Source organism: Seriola dumerili, unplaced genomic scaffold, assembly GCF_002260705.1.
Source record: "Seriola dumerili isolate Sdu_G_001 unplaced genomic scaffold, Sdu_1.0 BDQW01000531.1, whole genome shotgun sequence".
NCBI lineage: Eukaryota > Metazoa > Chordata > Actinopteri > Carangiformes > Carangidae > Seriola > Seriola dumerili.
Window position 1 is genome coordinate 1,118,294 of NW_019174786.1, and position 24,411 is coordinate 1,142,704.

General features: G+C 39.7%; 4 protein-coding genes and 1 non-coding gene across 8 annotated transcripts in view; 2 read left to right on the top strand and 3 right to left on the bottom strand.

The window, feature by feature from the left end:
• clcn3 (chloride voltage-gated channel 3) overlaps positions 1 to 4,226 on the bottom strand; it is a 34,425-nt gene extending 30,199 nt beyond the window's left edge. For all 4 annotated transcript variants that reach the window (XM_022764086.1, XM_022764083.1, XM_022764081.1 and 1 more), the window contains exon 1: positions 4,085 to 4,226. The gene's annotated coding sequence lies outside the window, so the exon portion shown is untranslated. The remainder of the gene's footprint in view (positions 1 to 4,084) is intronic.
• A 988-nt stretch (positions 4,227 to 5,214) lies between these two features.
• nit1 (nitrilase 1) lies at positions 5,215 to 8,440 on the bottom strand. Its single transcript, XM_022764158.1, has 6 exons — positions 8,286 to 8,440; positions 7,671 to 7,904; positions 6,854 to 6,957; positions 6,609 to 6,745; positions 6,228 to 6,353; positions 5,215 to 6,117 (listed from the first exon to the last, which is right to left on the bottom strand). The coding sequence occupies exons 1-6, from the start codon at positions 8,348 to 8,350 to the stop codon at positions 5,851 to 5,853; spliced, it is 933 nt and encodes a 310-aa protein (XP_022619879.1). The 5' UTR covers positions 8,351 to 8,440; the 3' UTR covers positions 5,215 to 5,850.
• Positions 8,441 to 9,073: 633 nt separating this feature from the next.
• Positions 9,074 to 11,950, top strand: pfdn2 (prefoldin subunit 2). The gene is made up of 4 exons (XM_022764156.1): positions 9,074 to 9,161; positions 9,943 to 10,031; positions 10,224 to 10,347; positions 10,705 to 11,950. Exons 1-4 carry the CDS (start codon positions 9,081 to 9,083, stop codon positions 10,894 to 10,896), a joined length of 486 nt encoding a protein of 161 aa, XP_022619877.1. The 5' UTR covers positions 9,074 to 9,080; the 3' UTR covers positions 10,897 to 11,950.
• A 583-nt stretch (positions 11,951 to 12,533) lies between these two features.
• On the bottom strand, positions 12,534 to 12,615 carry trnas-gcu. The gene has a single exon. It is a non-coding gene; the product is annotated as a tRNA-Ser (tRNA).
• A 243-nt stretch (positions 12,616 to 12,858) lies between these two features.
• Positions 12,859 to 17,046, top strand: b4gat1 (beta-1,4-glucuronyltransferase 1). Its single transcript, XM_022764216.1, has 2 exons — positions 12,859 to 14,286; positions 14,847 to 17,046. The coding sequence occupies exons 1-2, from the start codon at positions 13,183 to 13,185 to the stop codon at positions 15,036 to 15,038; spliced, it is 1,296 nt and encodes a 431-aa protein (XP_022619937.1). The 5' UTR covers positions 12,859 to 13,182; the 3' UTR covers positions 15,039 to 17,046.
• The last annotated feature ends 7,365 nt before the right edge of the window (positions 17,047 to 24,411 follow it).

The window sequence follows — 24,411 nt, forward strand, 5'->3', positions numbered from 1 at the left end:
CCACTCCAGTCTTGACTTATTTTATTTTACATTTAAAAGCGGGTTGCAACATTACTAAACCTTTTACTTCAGAGGTTTTGTTGCAGTGAGAGTCATTCAGCTCTACCTAATAAGTCCTGACACATTGTTATGACAGTGAAACTACAGGCTGGCCATGGACAAAAGCCTCTGGCAAACGCCAACAGGGTAACTGAAGAAGAGTAATCCTCCCGGGCACAAACTCTTTATTGTGAGGAAAAGAGGAAAGAGAAACTTTTCCTGCGCCAACAATCACACTGATTCACCATGAGACAGGACTTCCCTTTGAGCTATATCAAATCAGCGTGGCCTGGAAATTCAATTCAGCTTGTATGCAAAGTCAGTGTCGAGGCAGAGAGCTTCTAGGTGAGCTCATGTGATATCATTGTTTACTGAGCTTTGACGTGCGGTTAAATGCAGAGTCGTTGTGATTTGACTTCGTATCGGAGTGAAATTTAAACCTGCTTTCTGCTTAATTCCCCAACATAATTTCTTTTGGACTCAAACAAAGCTTTTTTAATCATTCTGAGATTTTAAGAAAACAGCACAACAGGAGTGCTGATTCATGCTGCACTGTTAACCAGGACAAAATGGAGTGAGAATAAAAAATGCATGTTAAAAGGTGTGTAATTATCTTTTCAGGCAGACAGATCCAATATCAAATGAACTGTGCTGCTGAGCCTCTTAACGATGGTCTGCTTTAATCAGACTTGTCATCTTTCCTCCTATTTCTCTCTGCTGGTGACATTTGATAGCCATAATTATGACAGTCTGCAGCGTACTTGTTCATGTTTCCCATTCTTGTTTGCAACAGAAATCAAAACAGCAATTATGCCATGGAGACTGGAGTTTGTTGATTATTTAGGAGTTTCCACCCAGCCACTCAGATTTCATTTTGCAGTTTGGAGACGTGGCTGAGCGGAAGAGAGGGAGGAGAGGGAGGAGTGTGTGTGTGACGGTCGATAACAGCAGTATAATCAACAGCTAGGGAACAAAAACGTTGCAGGGTCTGCTGATATTACACAACTAGTTGAGCAGCGAGGGGCCTTATCTTCCTCCTGCTGGTCACTATGGAGGTGTTGCCCAGGCGACCGTTGCTGGGATGTGATTCAGCGTTTTGCGCTCCCTCTAACCGACAGGCTCACACCTCCTCCATAGACGGGGCCAATAAGTTGACACACATCCTTCAAAGGCAGCGGGCGGTCGATATATGGATCGCCTTGTAGCAAAACATTCACGGTGCAGAAGCTCCGACACAACAGGGAGCTTTCTCTCCTCGCAATGAACGACACTTCAACAATGTGGAGCCGATCACAAGTATCACTAACACTGACAAACTGCTGAAGCTGTTCAGTCATCAATAATACACACATATTCAGTTTATGGAGAAAAACATGCAAACTCTATGGATAAAAGCGAGTCGCCAAATTTAACTAATAAAATATATTATCTCTTAATTATTCTATATAGCTTTTCACTGACTCGTAACAAATGTCCATCACAAATTATGTGTTTTAGCTAACCAACAGTTAAAAAAATCCAATGATTTTCAGTTTGTAATGTATGAAAAGAAAGTAAAACTCCTCATTAAACTGTGAATTTCAACTCCAGAGTAAATGTTTTTTCTGTTTTTTTCTGCATGGGTCTTACAGATAGATGAAGACCTGGAATGCACATCACGTAAATTGCATTATCAGTCCGTATGCAGCTGTCTCAACGGGAGATACTACCATATAAAAAACAATGGGCCTGACTGAAGACAGAGGAGGTTCTTTCTTTTCAAAATGAATGCTGAAAAATGAATAATACATGTGCTATGGCCTGCAGCGAAAATAAAAGAAATACAGCCATTCAAGAAATCCTTCAGCGTGTGTGTGTGCACTATCAACGAGGCTTTGTCAGCTATTAATTTCACCCAGCCTACGCCAGTCTGCAAATATTAATTTAATTGGGAGACAGCAGTAGATACATCCTAGAATAAAAAAGGAATTTGATTCAAATCTACCAGACAAAATATCTACCAGAAAAAATTAGTACGTTTAATTTTGTAATAATGAACATCCATCATTACAAGTTAATTTAAGTATCTTAATTCGCTGTAATTCTGTGCTACTGATCTGAGCAGGTATCACTTTAAAACAGAAATCTCACTGTGGAGGTGTAAAGACCAGATTGATGTTTTCAGCTAAGATGTATAAGGAAGTGACCACAAGACTGTAACTTAGCAAGATTTAGAAACATCAGTTATCTTTGCTGGTCTGTGCAATATGACCTTCTACATCCAGATCAACAATATCAGACATAAACGGTAGGTGATCTTGCAGACTGGGTCCTATGTGACCTGAGGGGAGGGAGATAAACACTTAAATGAGATGTTGCGACTGTCTGACTGTGAATGAAACTTTAAGGTCATGCTTAACACAATGGAAGCAAACACTCCAGCCAAACATAACACAATCAGGGGTGCTGATTACACCAACGGCCAAAGCAAATTAAATAAAGAACGCTGCAGTGCCTTTGGTTTGACCCGTCTCTAAGAACTGGGTGGAAAGAGTAAAACTACCAGAGTCTGATCCTGCTGTAACAGGACAGATGGCTAATCATAAATCATTAATATACAATTGAAAACCTGAACAGAGTGAAAAGGAAAGAGTGGCGAAAAATTAACATAAGTTTATGATTAACATTAACACTAAGGTTAGTGTTAAGGACAGCTTATTTTTTGGTCTTGGTTGGTTACTGGGACTATGTGAAATGGAATAATATAAATATTAAAATGGACATCTAATGATCGCAGGCAGTTTTAGAGACATGTGCAGTAGTTAGTCCCGTGACCTCCCTGGACTTTTCTGGTTGTGCTGACAAGATTAGTCAATCAACTATTAACTACTAATTGATAAATTGTTTGATTAACTGTTTAAGTCATTCATCAAGCATGTGCTCATTCTTGCTTTGCAAAAGTGAGTATTTGAGTGAGTGAGTAGATATGGCATCTAAACATCATCATAATAATTTTATTTAAAAAAAAAACATTGCAGCTTTAACAAACAATTGTTTTAAGTATTGATTAATCGGCCAAGTATATTTGCCACTTTGCCTTAAAAGTATTTAAATCATTAATTTTCAAATAATAATTAATAATTTGCTGTTTGTCAACTGATTATTCATTGAATAAACTTAGAAATAAATGTCAATGGGCTATATAATGATGGAAAGGAACTGTCATTTTCACAAGTTATTTACAAACCTGACTAAAAACAGCGGTTATGTAGTGAGCTTTAAGACAACGAAACTTCAATGCTAGAAAAATGCCAGTATAATTGCTAATATATGACCCAACTTTTGAGACAGCTCGCCCGTCAGTTTCTTTGACAGTGAGTTACACCCTAGGAAATGACATTAAATGAGGGAATTCTTGCAATTAGCTGATAAATTTACATGACTGAATTGCTGGTCAAGAAGGCAGCCTGCACAATTACAAGCACAAGACTTTGATTTTCGATACTAACACTGAAAAACAACCATGACACAGCCAGCATGGCACAGACAAGTCCCGTTTTTCCACACAGGCTCAGCAGCTAGCCGTGCACGCATTAACGTTACATCTGCATTACATGGTGAAAATGCCCGTGGAAAAAGCACATCACGGGGAGGAGTGTTTGCGTGCAGCTGTCGGATCGTGCAGCCTCAGTTTCTCTTAGCTGCAGTCGAGGGCCTGGGTCCACAAAAACGTCAAAAATAACAACCAAAAAAAAAAAACAGCCTCAAATCAATATATTCAGACGTGCACACAAGCTAGCAGCGAGTTTCCAGTGAATTCACGCAGACTGAGCTACAAGCTAGCTTAGCACCTGTTTGTGGCAGAGACAGGGACGTGAAATCATCCTGTAGACTTCCCGAAATTTGACAGCGATAGGAGGATGGATGGCCTCGGATGGTGAAACACACACATCTCCATTCTCCAGCGCAGAGAGCTAGGTTAACCGACCTAACGGGTGATTGGGGGGGGGGAATTAAAAATTTAAAAAAGAAAAAGAAAAAAAAGGAAAAAGCAGAGCAACGTTACCTTCCTGATGCCTCAATTCCAGCCCGGACACAACAATTCATCCTTTTCCTGAGTTGAAGGGAGGATTTAGTTTCCTACCACACGAGTGGATTTGACATTCTCCTCATCATGATGGTGTTTTCTGTTTTCAGTCCCATTCCTGTGTCAGTGATGGTCACTTCCTGTTTCCCATCCCAGCAGCAGCAGCAGCACCACCACCACCACCACCAGCAGCAGCAGCAGCAGCAGCACCAACAGCAGCAGCAGCGGCCCCCTCCTGCTCCTCCTCAGTCTCTGTGACAGAGAAACAGGCAGAAAGGAGAACATCTCATCAATAAATCATCCCACCCTTGCTGCAATCAAACAGCCAGGATTAAAGACAGTGGAGTCACTCACTAGAAATGAAAACCAGTGCTACTTTATGGTCCTGTGTGGTGCTAAAACAAGTGGTCGATTGGTCGGCAATTTTGATGATCGATTAATCATAGTAGACATTTATCAAGCATGAACACTTTCCTCAAATGTGAGGGTTTGCAGCTTTTCTCCAGTTTATATTACTGCAAAAATGAGAATCTTTGGCTTTTAGACGAAAGGAGAAATCAGTCTGAGGGAGACTGTGAGATGTGGTTCTGAAAAGTTCTGAGTAATTGAACAGGTAATCAATTATTCAAGAAAATCATGGACAGATTAATCCGATAAAAAATTGTTAAATGCAGCTCTAATCGTGTGTGTCGGTGTGTGACATTCAGAAATTAGTGTGGAGTGAAATGATTCTTCCTTATGAGACTTATTTGTGGTTTTTCAGCACGTAAAGCACTTTGCTAAAAAAGCAAATAAAACATGACGAGAAACACATTTTTGATTGAAGGACTATTTTTGGTTCTTTACTCTTTTATTATTAAATAAAAGAAAATATTTATGCTAAAACCTGTAATGATATTTTAGACAGTATTGCTTCCAATGTTGTGGCAACAGTTTGTGGATAGCACTTTTCTATTTAAACATGACGATGACAAAACAGTTTTTTGTTTATCATTTTGCATATCAAATATATACATTCAGATCTCATACTGTATGTAACCATTGAGCGAAATAAAAAAAATAAAAATGAATGTTTCATTGTATTGGATAAAAGAAGAGAGACCAAGAGATACTTTTCAGATTTATGAGTTTATAACATGACTTAACCTTTCAGCACAATAATATTTCAAACAATACTGCAAAAAACTGCAAGTGATTTTTCACACACCTCTTCAATATCACTTCATCAACGTATATTGGAACAGGAATGTATTACTATAAAATTTTTCAGAATTAAACTGTGTATCACAACATTTTCTCCAGTTCTTACTGGCCAAAAGTGCCATCTATTGATCAGTATGAGTATTGCCTTTACAAATTAATGTGGGATGACTTGGGCTGGAGATCTGGACCAATTTTCTTTTTCAATTTTCAAAATCAACAAAAGCTTCACCTGACAACAATGTATGCTTGTTTCTTCACACAGTAATTTAATGCTTTCACCCTCTCAGTCTGCTGTTTTTGATCAAACAAGCTGAAAATGATTCCCTTTTGATCTATTATTAATCGTGGCATTTGAAGTGCTCATGATTCAGCATGACAGAAACCTAAAACAACCTGAGACACAAAGAGAAGACCTGTTATGTGTTTGAAATCCAACTTCACAAATTTAATACCCTATTTAGCTCATCTCCTCTGTAATCTATTACTGACAGACCACGTCCTGTTTAGTCTATTGTCTTTTAACATTTCCACTTCTCTTGTAGTCAAGTCTTCTCCAGACTGTGGTAGAAGCCAGTGTCTCTACGGTGCTGTTGGACCGGCATGTTTCTCCTAGTGCTGCTGACTTTTCCCAGGTCGATCTCCACCAGCATCATGCCTGGATTATCGCCTCCACAGTCACCCAGCACCTCGCCCCAGGGATCCACCGCCAGGGCGTGGCCGTACGACGAGCGCTTCTCGTGGTGCCGACCGACCTGTGCTGCCGCCACTACGAAGCACTGGGTCTCAATTGCCCGTGCACGGAGTAACACCTGGGAATAAATACATTTCAGGTACACTATTATTGCAATTTTTTTTGCTTTGTTTTGCTTAAATTTATATCTTATAGAAATTCTGGCTGTGTTATTCTGACTCATCCCACCTCCCAGTGAGCGGCTCCTGTTGCTACAGTGAAGGCTGATGGGTATGTCAGGATCTCAGCCCCATGCCGTTGCAGAGCGAGCGATAACTCAGGGAATCTCAGATCATAGCAGATGCCCAAACCAACCTACGGCAACAACAACAACAACAACAACAACAAAATAGTAAAATCAAGACAAACATATGAACAGATCCTTATGTTAAGCTACAGTTGGGAAGGCCAAAGTAGATCCAAGACATGCCTGGAAATGTGAAATTCTAAGATATCAAAAATTATCCAAGATAATTATCCACCAAATATTTTTACCTTTTTTGTTAATCTAAATTTTAAAAATCATCTACCTATCTATTAGGTGATGGCTATTATCTGATAAAATGGCACCTTGCCGATGGGAGTTTGGACTGGAGACATAAGGGAGGGTCCAGGGATGGTGAAGGCACTTTCTTTGAGGGATACACCTTTTTCTGGCAGTTCCACGTCAAACAAATGGGACTTCCTATAGACTGAAACAATGTCACCTGGGGGTGTAATAACAATGTGTCAATAATAATGAGTATTGCATGCATGTATTTGTGTGTAGTAAAAGGAATCATTGAGTGGAAAACAGATTGTTAAATGGAAACTACCTTTATCATTAATTATGATGTGACTGTTGTAGATTCGTCTGTCAGTCTCCCATTCATGTCCTCGTTCATGAAATCCTCCAAGAGACAGCCACACCTGCAACTTCCTGGAAGAAGAAAAGTTGTAAAAATCCTAAACAAGAGCCAATTGTGGCAAGGTAACTACATTTTACTTAAATATAAAGATCTGACTATAAGAGCAGGACACTTAAGTTTTAACAGATTCATTGTTTAAACTTGTGAAATACTTACTGAGCACAAGATGGTTGCACAGTTTCAATTACTGCTGTACACAAAGTTTAGTTCTTTGTACATAAGCTAAAAAGTTACAGAGCTAACAAGGACCTGCAGGCAAAACACTTTTAGGTCTGAAGCTTTTTTTTAATCTCATGTACATGAATATATTTTCTTTTCTAGTAGTTTATCCAGCATTTATCCATCAGTCTTATTGAACATATCTTCCAGTAGAGAAAGCAGGACTGAACAAACTTTTTATGGTAAAAGGCTGCTTTTAAAGATGATTAAAATACCTAAAACACAGACAAACTTTAACAGATTAAATAAAATAAATACAATATAATCTAGCAAGCACTCGACAGTAGCAGAATGCAGTGGGTGAACAAATAAACAAAAGATCTGCTGATTCCTCTATTATGGCTTTGTAAACATACATTTTAAAACTTGACGCACATGGCAGTTATAAATGGACTAATTATGTCACAAATGTTTCTATACATCGACATGCATGTGCACTAGCACTTGCCATTACATCCACTTTTACAAAATCTGAAAATGTTCCTGGAAATAACAGTTTGTGTACCTAGCTAGCTGAGTGTATCGTGAGATTGTGTCTCCTGTCAGGCTCTCAGACAGTGACAGTGTCTCCTCTCGACTGGACCCGATGTAGTCAAAGCCCTCAGGCAGGAAGACCATGCTGGCCCCTCGCTCCTTGGCGTCCTCCACCAGCTGTTTACAGGCAGAGAAGTTGGCCTCTTTATCCGGGGTGGCCGTCACCTGACACACTGCAGCCACTGAGTGAGGTGCAGTGGACATCCTGCACAGAGGAGAGGTTATTATACAGTGTAGAGAAGCTGCATGCCAAGGAAGCATGTCAACCATGGTTTAGCATTAACTGCACTAGTCTTTCTGTTACATATTTAATGTATCAGATTGTACAGCTTTGCAAGCACAGTGAGGATATGAGGGCATTTAAGTCAGTGTCATTTAAATGCAACATTTGAAACAAAAACGAAACCACTTCTTTAGTGTCAGTGAACTACTTCCATCTCAGTGTTTTCTTTTTACAGATATAAACTCAACTGTACAAAATCATTTACATAACACAATCCAAATTCAGATTTTCATCATACATTCCTTGTCCCTTGGCTAGCTAATAGCTGTCAAGTATATTCCCATATCAGAATAATAAACATACCTGTTTTGCAGCCTGATCCTGTGTCTCCAGGCTGATGATCTCAAAATGCACCTGACCGTGAACATTGATCTGAGGTAACCCGGACCGCTTGTCACCTCCCCTGTTTAGTCCATGTTAGTATCATATTAACGTTTGGGTCAGTGTTCAGTTCAGTCCTCTGCAACAGGAAGGCTTAGGCTTCACACTTCTTCTGTAATGTTCGGTGGCTAGAAAAGCATTAAGGCACATCACTGCCACCTGCTGGGCAGTATTTATGTTTATGTTTTTAATAAGGCACACGTTGCAAAATAAATAGAAACAAATCAGACTTACAGACATACATACAGACTAATAAAAACATTCCTTAAGGCTTTGGGGTTGATAAGAGTGCAGAATGGTTTGGATGTACTGTTTTGCATGTTATTTTAGAAAATTTTCAACATCAGATTTCTGTTATATTTTCTTTTAAGTATAATGATTTTCACCAATATGACAAACACATAATGAAAACCAAACAACCCATCTCTGAATAGTAATAAAGATGAATGAATGAGCTGCCAGTTGACTGTGTGGACCATCTTCTTTTTCCTTTAAGACTTTAATTACTTTTGAAAACAAGTTTATTTGTGCTCCAACCGTCCACCTAAAATATGAAACAAGAAACAAAATAAGAAAAGAAAATACTGATTGTCTTCACAATCGAGGAAAAAGGCAAGAAAATATCCTTACAAGCGGGACTCCATTTGCACGCAGGCAATCGCATGAACCAGCTCTACACATCCTGGCCGGGGTCCTCCTCAGAAACACCCTTCCAAGATGGCAGCCAACAGCAGCAGCACGGGTAGCAAATCTAGCAGCAGCGCCGGAGGAAAACAGTCCGGCCCTTCAGCCGAACAGGTACCCTCACCTCCATCTCGGTCTGCTTAAGTCGCTAGAGTCACTGCCGTCGTAGTTCAGCCGTGTCAGGTGGAGCTAAAACCGCTTATCTGACTCCCAGCGTGGCTACGCTAACGTTAGCCTCCCCATCGCCATCACCCGGTTCTCATTCTGCTTTCTCACCACAAAACGTTGCACCAGTCTACCACAGTGAAGCCCTAAATATGATTTGCATTTGAAAACGGTTTATCGCCTGTTTATGTTTCTGACAGACAGATAAATATGGTTAAGGCGCATTTTAAACAGCATGTGCCTTTAATGGGATGGGTATGGTTTGGTGGATGGGAGTGGGAGAAGCTATTTTTATCACTGAAGACCACCAACCCTGTCTTACTAAGGTGAAGACACACAAGTCTTAAACCAGCAGTGAAGCAAGGATTCAGATCCTTTTCTCAAGTGACTGAATACTCTGACACAAAACTCCTGCAACCGAAATGCTACTTTTGTAAATATAGATATCTTATCAATAAAAAAACAGTGGTGGAAAGTAATTAATTACATTTACTTGGTACTTCTACTCCACTACATTTGGACTGCATTTACTGTTAACTGATGCTAAACTGATATAAAATATAACCAACATATAAAAAAATTATGTATTTTTATTGATTGAGCCATCCAGTAGTGTATAAAGGTAGAATTTAAAAATTGTTCAAATTAGTTCTGTTTTTACCAGCTGTAACATTGAAGTGATATGTACATGAATCCACCAATTATTATAACTCTAGTTTTTGTGTGACAGGTGGTGGCAACATTTCAGAGGATGCGGCAGGAACAACGCAGTATGGCTTCTAAAGCTGCTGAGTTGGAGATGGAGATCAACGAGCACAGGTTGGTAGCTGATGATCCCACCTCTGCACTGAATTCTCTTCCTTTCCTTCATTTTAATGACTGTTAAAAACAATAAAATCACTATATAGCATAATCTCCAATTGATTTTTGAGTGACAGTTTTCAGACCAGAAAACAAGATGTCTCAACTGAATAATTTTTGGTTATTAATGTTTCTGTTTTCTCAATTCAGCTTAGTAATTGAAACCCTGAAAGATGTGGATCCTTCGAGGAAATGCTTTCGTCTAGTAGGAGGAGTGTTGGTGGAGAGAACGGTAAAAGAAGTTCTACCGGCCTTGGAAAACAACAAAGAACAGGTAATGGATGAGAAAAGTAAAACAAATGTACGAGTGAATTATTTTTAAATTTCACTTGTGAAATGGAATAGCAAGCCTGCTCATTGTGCCGTTGAATTGTTCTATTGACGAGGTAACTGAGGCTGTTAACATGAACACAAGTTTCACAACATTTCAATTTAAAGTACATACTTGTAAGGTCAACACTTTTGTCTAATGGCTGCATACATGTAGCCTTTCAACCCACTAATAACAAGCACTTTCTTTCAGTATGTATTCATTTAAAACATACAAATAAGTCCAGAGACAACTTCAGGGAAGAATCTAAAATTTCATTTAGTAGAAAAGCTCTCACTCTCTTTCCTTCTGTCCCCACAGATCTCCAAAATAATCGAGTCCATCAACACACAGATGCAGACGAAAGGACGGGAACTCACAGAGTACAGGGAACGCTACAACATCCGGTTGGTGGGAGAGGGCGAGGGAGAGGCACAAGGCCAGTCAGCGGCGTCCTCCAGGGACAGCGAGGGAAGCGGGTCCAAAAGCGGTGCTGGTGTTTTAGTGTCATAATTTATAATAAAGGGCTACAGTAGGGCCTTATGATTTCTGCAGTACTGAAAACACAGTTGGAGTCACAAAATCTAAGTTCAAAAACGGAACCCTACACAGGAAAACTTTGGATTTGGAGATCATTGAAATTTCTGCTAAATACACCTGGCATTGAAGTAGTTTGCAACAGACACAATATTCAAAGTGTACATAGTACTCTGCTTACGTATGTTCAGAGTGAATGCTAGTGTGTGTAAAAATACGAGTTGTTTGTCTTATATTTGCCTTCATATTGTGGCTTAAATTCAACAATTAAATTCTGCCTTTTAGTCTTGCTCTCATTTACACACGAGTGAGTTAATGTTATTTTATTGTCTCAGATAAAAAAAAATTTCCCCCATGTAAGATATAATTAGGTAGTTCAAAATAATTTAATAACACCTAGAACATACAAGACAAACTAGATCACATTGCATTTTGAGTAAACATGCTTTTGCATTTTGTAAACTTAAGATTTTGGACTAACAACTTAAAAATGTGAACACATAAAAGCTGATTTCATAGGCCCCTAAAGTAGGTTGAAAGTCACCCTTGTCAAGGCAGAACTGGTCCTGGAAGGCATTTGCCAATATGTGTTAGAGATTATACTGTAAACATGTCCCTGTAGATCAAAATGAATCTTGTCAGCTTTATTCACCTTCCCTCTGTGACACATTTTATGTGCGTCTTCAAACATAAGCCATGCATTGAAAGGCTGCTGGTTTGTATACATAATACTGATGTGAGGTCAGTTTGTATTCAGTAGTTACTAAAGCTCAAAACAGTGATGTGACCAGGGAATGCTACAGCACACCTTAATAATAAAGTCCTGTCATTAAAAACACAACATAATGTGTTGTATTCTTTTTGATCTGTAGCGCATGCTTGAGCTTGGAATGGTTAAATTAAATTGTTAACAGTCTAAATCAAGGAAATGCCTCCTAGGACCTGATGGGTACTGTCACACTGTTCATGTAGTTGTTAGGGCAAAAATGTTTTTGTTAATGATCATCAATTAAAGAATGTCACAATTGCGCTTTGTTGTGTGGTGTCTTTAATCAATCTTGTAGACTTCAGATATACATACTGTTCGTAGTGTCACCTCTAACCTTTATCAGGACTGAAACCCATTAAAGCAAGAATCATGCAGGTTTGGTAGATTTCATATTTAGATTACACAAATGTAACCGTGTGACCAGTGGACTGCAAACAGCACGGCAGTCAAGTCAAAAATGGGGTTGATTGATTTCCGTCTTTCTTGCTCCCAGATTCCTCTGTCGGCACTAGTGGATCATAATGAAGGTCTAACAGATATTTTCATAATACCACTGCTTCTTCTCTGTGTAGACACAACCTCACCTTACACTTGCACAGGCATAATTCACATCTGTGGTTTTGTGGGAGATTAAGGGTCCCATCCTGAAGATTTTTTTTAAAATGCTGCTGACACATCTATTTTTGGCCTGTGTTTTGGATAGCTTGAGTATGTTTTAATTCAAATTAAACATGAATCTGGAAAAAAAATAACGTAATGTATTTTTGTAAATTATAGGGGAGAGTTGCTTAAAGGTTCGGATAAAACCATGGCTGTATAAGCAATTAGAGCAAAATAAAGTCACCGACGAGGATGGGATTCGAACCCACGCGTGCAGAGCACAATGGATTAGCAGTCCATCGCCTTAACCACTCGGCCACCTCGTCTTATGGACTGCACTCAGTCAGCAGACAGATTTTTATTGATATATCATATCAATAGTCATGAATATTTTGTTTATGTGTAATGTTCTCATGAAAACCTCAGACATGAAAACAGCCCTTCATTTTCAAGTCAGTCAGGTTTGCTAACAGCTAGCCACCTAGCAGTGCTTCAAGACCACATTCACCGGCGCCTTTACTCTAGACATTACGGTTATTACACATCGACATGCGCCGCTGTCGCAGCAGCAGCAGCAGCAGCAGCGCAGAATGATAACAACTGTGTTTTGATGGCGATCAAAGAAACTGGATTCGTCTCGTCCTTTTATTCGCGCTGTCGATAGCTATATGAACACCTGGGGCAGCGTTGCCACTAACCAGCAAAATATGCCGTCGGGTATTCGTTGCATTTCCAGCCTAACAGGCTGTAGTGTTAGCACCGTGGTAGCAATGTAGGTAACGTTAGCTGGGACGCTTGGACAGACGTAGCAAGCCCTCAAGGCAACAGCAGCCTGCTCCGGTGTTTGGACCTGCTTTGTGTACACTAATCGGCCAGTTCACAGTCTCTCTGGAATGCATCTCTCCAAGAAATGTTCCGCCTTCAAAGTGGTGCTGAGTGCTCTGCTGATAGTGGCGCTGCTGCAGCTCATATACCTGTCCTTTTTATCCAAGTTTCACGGTAAGCAGCAGCGGTACCGATATTCTGAGCTGTTTGGGAGCTCTGGAGCCAAGAAAAATGGGCACCAAGAGAAAAACACGCGGAAGGAGCGTCTGAGGTACTCTCTGTCTACCGGTGGGATCTTCGACAACAGTGGTCAGTACCGGGTGTACAAGAACTTGATCAAAAGTGATTTCACCACAAATCAGAAACCAGGATCCGACCCCAGCTCCAATGTCCTGGCTTTAGCCACACACACGACCATCAACAACCTGCATCACCTGGAATCTCTTCTGGAAAGGTGGCAAAACCCTCTCTCTGTGGCCATATTCGCACATGGGCAAGATGTCAAGTTTGCCACGGCTCTGGTCTATGCCCTCAGCTTCTTCTGCCCTCAGATCCAAGCCCTGGTGGACTTCCACTTGGTCTGCCTCTCAGGAGAGATGGCCAGTTTCCCTGAACAGGACCGTGAGCATTTCGCAGGGCTTGAGGACTGCCCCTCTGTGTTCACCAGACTGGAGACCCACAGGGATAAATACAAGAACTATGCCATCAGTGGAAACGTCTCCTACCCAAACAACCTTCTTCGTAATGTTGCCCGTGGTGGCACAGAGTCCTCCTACATCCTGGTCATTGACATGGACATGATGCCAAGCGCTGACCTGCACCAGCAGTTCCTGGCGATGATCATGAGCCGAGATCCAGGGAGTGACGAGGTTTTTGTGTTACCTGCTTTCGAGATCCGTCATGCCAGGAAGATGCCTGCCAGCAAGGCAGAGTTGGTTCAGCTCTACCAGGTAGGTGAGGTCCGGCCGTTTTATGAAGAGCTGTGTCCTCGCTGTCAGGCCCCCACCAACTACTCACAGTGGGTTAACAGCCACGTTAGAGGGACAAGCACCCTGGAAGTTGCCTACACTCTCACCTGGATGGACCCCTGGGAGCCTTTCTACATCGGGCCCCGCACTGTGCCCCTCTATGACGAGAACTTCAAGCAATATGGCTTCAATCGCATCAGCCAGGTGAGTACTATAATTGCTCCAATTGCCTCCTCTTTTAAATATGAAATGCAGAACCAATAAGTCCAGAAACTCTCTCACAACCTTGTCCTGAACAACTGGCCATCCTTAATGTAAAATTAGAATCAGATGTACATTTTATGTTGTTTTTGAGCTGTAAATTAATGGATTACTTCCAGTAGTTGGGGATTAACCTGTGTTACATGGTCCTTTGAAATCAACGATAGGCCTGGTATTAATCTGTATTTTTGTTACCGTCAACAAACCCCATGAAAAAAGTCTCAGTGGTTTCTAACAATAATAATAAGAAAAGTAGTTGATAACAATAAAAATGTACTGTTTCCAGCCTTATCCTTTTAAATCTCTTCATTCAACTGACTAAATTGAGTAAATGAGAACATTTTCATGTGGCTCTGAAGAAAGCTCCCTGAAGTCTGAGAAAATAATCTTTCCTCCTTGCTGTCACCTTTCTTCTCACCTCCCTTCTCACCTCCTCTCCTTTCCCTCTCATCACTTCCCACTTTATGTCTGCCTTCTCACCCTCTCCTCCCGTCTCCATCCAGGCCTGCGAGCTCCATGTGGCCGGATACAGGTTCTCTGTGCTGAGCTCAGCCTTCGTGGTGCACCGGGGCTTCAAGATCCAGGGGGAGTTCCATGCCAAGAAAGACGAGGAGAACAAACACAACCGGGTTCTGTTTCGCAGCTTCAAAGAGGGCCTGAAAACCAAATACCCATCCTCCACAAGAAGATGCTGATACTCTATATCCTGCCTGCATCAGTCTCTAGTGAAATAAGTCTTCTGCTGAAATGATGAACGTACATTTTTTCTTATTTTAACCAGATTTAGTTTCCAGTCAGGCTCTCCCTGTCCAAAGCATCATCATTTTTCCACGGTGTGTTGTGATGATAGAACAGTAGGAGTTAAAGCTAATCCAACTCTTGGTCTTATTTCAAGTCCTTCCAAAAATGAGCAGTAGGGAAATGTTCTCCAGGGATTTCTGAGAGCGTCCTACTAGTTGGGACTGAAAGGAAAAAACTGGCTAGCGACTCATGAGATTACTGCTTTTTGAGTCAAATACACATTTAAAGTTTAGATGGCTTTTGATCTACGTTAATTCTGAATTATACGAGGTACATGTTCTATTTTAAAACATGTTTGAGCTTGTCCATTTACAAAAATAGACTCAAAAACGTGATGACAAGTCACAGTCTCTATCTATTCAAAGAAACAGAAATCCAGAAATGTAACATGAAGTTTAAGGTTCTACACCTCATGACAGCTGATCAAAGATTGCCTTGTTCCGTGTAGTTCAGCGGAAATCACATCTAGTCATCCCCTTTGCAGCCAATAATAATATCAAACTGATGTCAAATTTACAGTTTGACATTATAAAAAAAGGAAAGGAAAAAGGGTCTTTCTGTTGCAAAGACTGAACTATGCTGCTGGATGCAAATGCAGTTTATAATGAAAGAATGTGATTGATCTGTAAGGTAACGAGTTCTCCATCTACGTATGGTTTTCAACAATTTTGTTAGATTTGATAATAATGATGTGAAACAAAATGGCAATTCAGTCTGTTTAAGTCTTTCACAATTGTACACTTTTCAGTGTAATTGGAAATTAAGTGTGACGCTTTGAAATCTGTGCCAATCAGTGACGTGCTCCGGCCACCAGATGGCAACAGACACTTGAGTGTTAAGCGCTCGGTTGCTGTACATATTTTAGCCTGAAGTGAGTGTTAGAAACGCCACAGAAGAACACAGGGATTACACAACACCAGTGTTGTTTGGTGCTCAGAGGGATGTGAATTCACTCTGCGCCACAGCCATCAGCACATTTCAGAAGTTTTCAGTACGCTGTCGGTGCTTGTTCTTGCCTCAAACTGTCTGAGGTGATTACTCACACATCACAAGGACAACAAAGCACTGGGAAGGTTTATGTAGAGACACTAGCATTTTGCCAACACTGTGAAAAACTGCTGTATGATAACACTGAGGATCTGACACTAGTAGTCGATTAGATTATCTAAAGCGGGGTTTTTTCAGCCCTTTTAGAAGAGTGTATGTGACTGAGTGACTGAGCTACATGTGGAGATGTAGCATGGTTAGTGGGTACAAAGATAAAAGCAGCCCGTGTTGTTAAAAGGATTGCTCTGGAAATACTTATCTCAACACCACTAGAAACAAATAGCAAATTATAAACCTAATGCTTTACTCTGTAACCTACTGGTACATACAAACAGTATTAAACATTGACTACCACTTTTCTCATGTCTGTTTAGTGAGTATAAGAAGCATACACAAAAAGATGATGTTTGGTTACTTTTAAGTGTTAAATTGTTATATAATTGTTGATTTTGGAGAGTTTTAAATATTTTTTTCCTTCTTCACTTGTAGTGTTTATGATATATTTATTGTGAAAACATTTTCCGTTGACTGGAATTGGTTGAATCATTTTTTTAATGACCCCAAGCAGGAAAAACTGTAGCACAAAATTGTGTGACTGTGCGAAAAATTATGTTTGGTATGGCACATTTAAGATTTTTGTTTTAGAACTACTATTAAATAATTTTATTTGGTATTTTTGGAGTGAGATCAATTTCAACAAATTACCTTGTGTGATGATGTGAAGTGGTGCTTTGTTTTTCATGTGTCTTTTCCTTACTTGAAAATGCAGTTTTTGTATTTATTTTTTCTTTTGTGTTCACAAAATATAATGCCTGATTTGTATTGTTGGAATTTATATTAAACCTAATGGAGGACTTTTATTTAACCCATAACTGTTATTCACTATAGTTTTATTATACAAGATGCAGTCTTTGGTCGCAGATACTGAACAACACCCCCAGTCATCAGAAAGCTCTTTAAGCACTTGGAAATGCCCAAATCCAATCAATTAACTTCACCAGAGGGCTTTATAATGACAAGTAATGTCAACAGAGTTTCCAGAAGCATCATTTAAATAGGAAGTAAAGAAGCTGAGGGCAGGACAAGCCAAGGAAACATGACAAACATGCCTTTGTAAGAGGCAACAATAAAGCAGATTTCTTTCATTTGAGCTGAAATTGTGTGTGACATTAGGTAGTAATTTGTATATTTCAAATTGTGGGCAATTCACCATTAGAAAAGCTACAAGATATCAGTAGGAGTATCGTTCACTGAGCACTTGACACAGTTGATATTGACCTGTGGTGTAACATGGCTTAAGATGGGGATTTAAAGGCATCCCTGCACCAATAGCATGTGATGGGTGATTAAAGGGCAAGTCAGGCCAGCATCCAATTAAAAGCTCCTATTTTGTAATTAAGATCTGTTTTAAAGTGGACTTTAAGAGTTCTCTCCTGTTTGATGTGGACTGAATTACTTCTGCAATGGCAACCAAACGTCTACACCACCAGAGTTACTGACTAATATTTCTGAAGAACAATACTTTTCATTTCATCTCAACAAAAGCCAGTTTTAGAGCTTCAGTAACCCAAGTGTTGACCGGTGAGCCGGCCACCTGTTAGGGAAGAAGGGCACGTGTGACATTCGCCACTTGACAATTGTCTGAAGCACCGTGGCATTTTGTGGTTAAGCCTGCATTACCGGGCTCAATGAAGAGCTAGGCACGCGAGAGCTAGTAGCACGCAACTTCACGCTTTTGGCTTTAGTTTGGCTTTCATTGGACATCTAATCATCATCCACCACAAGTCGTGGGTCCTGAGTAAATATGGGCACTTTTGCTTTCTGGTCAATGCAAAGATGCATACTTACTATGATTAAAAAGCATGTCCTGAACTATATGTTGCTGATTTTTAAGGAACCCTCTAAAATGTTTTGTCTTATATTGCTATCCAAATTTTTTCCACCTCCTTTGAGCTACTTTTTCTTACAAGGTTACCACTAACTTTGCATAAATTGGCAGTATTCACATGACTCCCCCTTTCCTGGGTGTTAATAATGTGGCAGAAGGTGCAGAAATGTTAGGGGGGGGGGTGGCTTGTGTGGATCAGGAGAGGCAGGTTTGGTGAGGTAAAGTGGGGTTTATCTCGACAGCTTTGGGGAGTGAAGGCTTATCTGGGTCACAGAGCTTTACGACATAAGCAATTAGGGCTGCCCTCTCTTGTGTACGCTAGCAGGAGGGAGGCCTCCCGCCATCTAGATTAGCCGCCCTGCTAAGGACAGGAGAGCTCCATGGCTTCTGGATGGTGGAAGGAACCAGCTGGAGGGCGAGATGAGCAGGCGGTGGGGGGTTCATCGAGAGAAGGGGGAGGAAAGGGTGAGGGCAATGAGAGCAAGGGGTCAACATACAGGCGTTGGAGACATACAGACCCTTCTGTAAAGGTCAATGAATGGGTGAGAAATAAAGGAGTAAATGACCCATACTCATGGAAGGAATTCGCAAAATGAAATGTGGGTACAAATGAATTGTTTGTTTGTCCACTGCAACATGTTTAACAACAGTTTGAAGAGGAAAGGACTATAGAGGATGTTTATGCCACTCAGCTTAACATCAGTGATTTCTTCTAATGAGCCACTTGACTGGAAGGATTTACAAGTGATTAGGCCAAGTGGTTGAGGAGATCTTTACATTCATTGAATAAATGATTTATTAACTTGAGTGCCTTGGGGGGGGGACTTTAAAATATATTGGTACAGAAAACTGACAGAAATAGATTACTCTTACACTGCATATTTTCCACTCTGGAACTGTATCTTCAGTGTGGAAAATACTTTCGTCAGCAGTTCTGCAACAAATGTCTGTCGCCATAAAATAAAAATAGGCTTGAATGGGCCCAGACGAAAATTTAACAAGCACCAAGAGGGTTAGACAGTTAATTTTTTTTAACTATGTCGAAAACTGACATTTTTCAGCTTATCTCTGAGGTAATGCGTATCCATCCATGTAGGCTGAACTGAATTTTGTCACGAGCTTGACTGAGGTCTTCTGTTAGGACAGGTTGGCAAATTATGAAAAATCTAAGGCTGTATGCTAATGATTATCTTCATGAGCGGTTAATGACTTGTTTATTTTTAGATTAATCAATAAATTATTTGCTCTATAGAAAGTATATAAAAAAAATTACATATTTGATGACAAATTTCTTAGATCTGAAGGTGACGTTTTGTTTATTTTGTCCGACCAACTCGCTAAAACCCAAACATTTTAAAATGTTACAGCACTGCAAGTAATGCTTGTTTACAACTAATCTGCCGATCATTTTCTGGATTAATTGATCTAAGAATGTCACAAAACAGTAAAAAGGAATAAAAAAAAAAAAAAATGCCTGTCACAATTTCACATTTCTTCAAGACTGGTAAATAAACAGCTGTTCATGGTAATGTTATCAAAAACGTACATACAGCACCTTTAATATTGACTTAAACGACTATTATTATCAAAATTGTTGCCAGTTAATTTTGTCAATCAGCTAAATTATTCGTAAACTAATCGTTTTGCATAAATGTTCTATTACTGCTTTTATCTGCTCTCTTGTAGTCACACAGTCCACCTTGCTTTCTTCCTGTATAACCTCCCCCCGTCATATACTGTATGTGTTGTGTGCTAATTTGTATGTTAATTACATGCAGATGTGTCACCCAGGAACATGAACAAGTCTTTTTTGTTGAGACAGTCAACAGACAACAACAGATTGTAACCAACCGCTGAGCATGTCTCTCTCTGTGATGTAGGCATCCGTTTCACTTAAACAAGTGAAGGCTTAGCTGCCATCAATGCCAGCTTTGGGAGAAGTTTACCTGTCTGCTTACTGGAAAAAGCCTCTCAAGCAAAGGGCACGCATATCACTCAGCCTCTAAACCTGGTGTTCCTGGACGCCCAGGCTGCCTTCAGTTTAAATGTATCCTGCTAAAGGACAGAAGTAATGAGACGTGACACTGCCCGGGGGAAAGAAAAGGAGGCCTAACAGATATAGGTAATCCTTCTCACCAAACTAACGCCTCTTAGCCTCCCACCCCTGCTGTCACATGAACCCAGCGGGAAAAGACACAAAAGACATACACAAGTAGACAAAAATATACACACACAGGTGAGTAATCAGTAAAAGTCATTATACCTACATATTAGCCATGTCATGCTGTACTGAAGGAAACTCAAAAATACATACTGTACTTAAACAGTACGTACTACGAAGTGAAACTCTGAAACATATGTTCTCAACCACACACACACACCCACACACACACTGGCCACCCTGGCCACAGTGAGTTAATTCTGCTTCGATCGATTCCCCAATACAAGGCTCATTTATCACAATAATTCACTAACAGATGATGGAAGCTATGATACAATTACCCCAATGTTTGCACAACACAAACTGGGTGTATGCCAACAATGTCGCAAAGATTACCAGACGGATTTATCATGCCTTACAATTGCTGCAATAGAAAACGATGATTGTCCTTACTTCGTGTAGTAATTTAAAGTCTTTCAAAAGTAGTAAAAAAGATTAAAGTTATTGAGTTTGCTGGAAGAAGCAACTGTTTTTGTATCAACAAACCTGGCCGAACACTTACTGTAGTTAACATACTTAATAAAGCAGTTGTAGTACGGGAGATTAAGTGGGATTTATATGACAGATTAAACTTTAGTTGAGCTGTCAGCTACTGTACCAAAGGATCTCACAACACGACTTTAAACAAAATCAATATAAGCCCATAGTGAGGGTGACTGTATTTGTTTTCACTATTTTTAAATGTCAGCAACGCCAGTGACATTATTACAATTACTGGGACAACTGACTAAACATTAAGTTGATAGTGGACTTAGCCGGCATAGCACAGGTATGTGATGCTAATTTCTAATGTGAATTACAACATTCACATTTTCTTGTTTGTTGAAAGTGAGATTTTTTAAACACCATATTTTGGCGCATAAATGTGACATACTGCAATGAAGAAACTGTTTTCTAACAGTTCCCTCCTCTGTCCTGAACTTTGTTACAACATCTAATGAAGTGGAAATCATGCAGTAACTAGGTTGTATTACATTTGGTAGAAGGGGAGTTTTATTGTCTAAAGCAGAGCGGAAGCTGTACAGTCCCGTTCACAGTCCTGCAATAATCAGTATAAACAGATTCCTTATATTGACAGGAGCAATAAACCTACGTAATGCTCTGGTAGATTTGCCTTGCTTTGTATTACAGTATCCTGTATGTAAAAAATGTTTCATTAGCATTAGACAAACCTCAATTCTATGCAAATGCTTTGCTTGTTCAGTCTACCTGTAACTAAAATGTTTACCAGCATCTTACGTACACTTAAAAAACACAAGAATTGGTCCAAATGTGAGATGTCTGAGAGAGCACTGTTGGGCATTATTATAGAAAACACTAAGAAGAGAAAACAACTGTCAGGCATTGACAATACCGAGGAAATTGTAACTAATTAAAGGCATCATTTCAGTGTGTGAGCATCAGCATGAGAACAGCATTCAGCATGCCAAATTACTTAATCTTGTTAAGTGTGAGGATAGACAGACTGAAGAGGTTTGGCAAAAAAATAAAATAAAATAGGTTGTGTGAAATATTTCAGATCATACCCAATGAACAACAAATATTAGTATCACCGAGTGCAGTCATGCATCTCATGTCCAGCTGCCTGACCACAGTGTGTTCATGTTTTGGTTATTGTGAAAGATGATCTGCCCATTAGTTGGATCAGCTCAGGGCTGACACGTGTTGACAGGTCCATTTGTCCATCCCCCATATTTTCAGACATTTTTGTCCAAAACCAATTGTTATTGGAAATTAGCTGACTGTCTAATCATATGTGTTTATCATTGCGGATACACAGTTTCAGCTACATTTAATGTAGTTAGTTTTACTTGTTGACCATAAGAACATTTTTTTGAGAGCCTTCATTTTTTCAGAAAGAATTATGGCCCATGAAAACAAATTGACTGGCACAACTGTATTTGTGTGTTTACTATACTAATATTGACTCAGTTTACAATATGATGAGAGAGTGCAAGTTCAGGCACAGAACAAAAGACCAGGACAAAGTGTGTCATGCTGGTGAACGCTTGTGGTCATGAGGTCTGAACCCAGGATTTCCAGGTGAGGGACTTATTGCCTCTAGTAAATTTACTTTATCATTTTTTCACCTGTCTAAGGAAACTGTTGTTTTGGGCAAAATATGCTCAAAATCTCTGCACACACTTGTTAGACACTTGTTAGACAAGTGAATTATCACCTCTCGAATATAACTGTCACAAGCCCATGCAGCTATGTACCCCTATTTTACAATACCATGTTCCCGCCTTTCCCCATGATTACCCCGCTGAAAGACAAATGACCCTTCCGATGCTTCTTTCCGCCTGACAGCTGAGCAGTCTTTCTGCCGAGGCCCTGACAGCATCAGCAGACACAGAGGGCGAGGACGGGCTGGGCTGGGCCGGGCCGACCAGAGAGGATCAGGGGGAGGTAAGTCACCAAAGCAGGAATTAATGAGCATTATAGTATTAGGTAAGAATAAGTCCCACCTTAAATCCCTCAGGATTCCTAAACAACTCCAGCAACACCTGTTACATATGATGATGGCGGGAAGCAGAGGAAGAGGAGGGTTTCTTCTGACAAAGCAAGACAGAGGTTTTGATATAAAAATTAACCAATATTTAAGTGAAACAATTTTGTCTACCGTTTCTCTTACTGAACCATCTCAAATTAAGGCCTGTGAATTCTCTTTTATCACAACACTTCACAACATTACTTGTATATTTTACTTTTTTCATACATAGTTTGTAGCCAGAGCTTTCTACTGTACATACAAGCTTCTGTAGTTACAGTATGTTGTTTAATGTAAGTAAATCAAATCCTCTTGGCAGTGCTTTAGGAAAGACTACACTAAATTAAACTTTCTGTATAATTAATCCAAAATAATCATTATTTGTGGTTATACAATGGCCTGAGAAAGTGTTTGGTTTATTTATCATATACTGGAAACATTAAAGGAGGTGATGGCTACTGAATCCTACAAAAAACTAATTTAAATAATCTAATCTTTTTATCCAGTACAGTGTGTCAGCTTGATGTTTACTTTAAACTACTTAAAAATTCACTCAGTCAGTCACTTGGGGCTGATTATTAAAACAGTTCACAACGAAAATAGGGACTTAAAAAAAACTTCAACAGTCAAGAGTCCAAACAGTCTGAAACTCAGCCTGTTACATCACTTGCTGTGTCACCCAGACAGTCACTTCTCAGTATTCAAAGCTCTGTGCCCACAATCAGCAAAACAAGAAAACAAATAATCCAGTGCAAGCAGTGATTTGCCTGGGCTATTTTTCAAAGGCTTAAATTAGAGTTTGCCAGCTAACCGTGAGCTTGTGGTAAGCTGATCCCTCAAACAGCAAACATGATACTGTCTGGGGGTGGTTCATTACACGGGAGGGAACAATGACCCAATCCATCAGCGAACGATACCTGGAAAGAACATCTCATTACACAAATAATCTCCAGACAGCTTTTCACTTCACACCTTGAAGTGTAAAGAAGCCTGTTGCTCTGACTCACGTATTAATTCAAGTAGAAGGGATTCCCCCTGGAAATACTTTAATGTTAAGAAACCGGGCACAGTGACACAGCACTATGTTTGAACATTTACTCACATGCTGCCAGATCACTGACTTTTAAGCATCTCCTTTTGAGTTTCCTAATAAAACAAGTTCTCTTTTAATATCTAAGGTTTTATTAAAGAAATCTGGAAATCTGGGCAAATGTTCTCCTGGGGTCAAGGTCTATGTAGTCTTGAGAAGAAAACCCCAGTATAGTTTATAAGAAACACACTTTTTAGTCAACAACCAGTGTTTCTACTGTGGTTGTGGAAGGATAAGGAATTTTGGAAAATTTTGATGCTTTTTTCACTATTTTCTTCTGACATTTTAGACCATAATGTAATGGTTAATTGAGAGAATAATCTGAAGATTATTAGGTGATGAAAATAATCGTTACTTGCACCCCTTGATCTTACAGTATGGCAAAACTAATATATATTTATTAGGTATAAGTCTCACAAGCTTTTAAAGAACCCAAGTCCCTGAAAGTGTTTCCAAGACAGGAGACTCATATACCACAGCCGAAAATGCTTATCAAATATTCACATTTGTCCAATGAATATCAAATATTT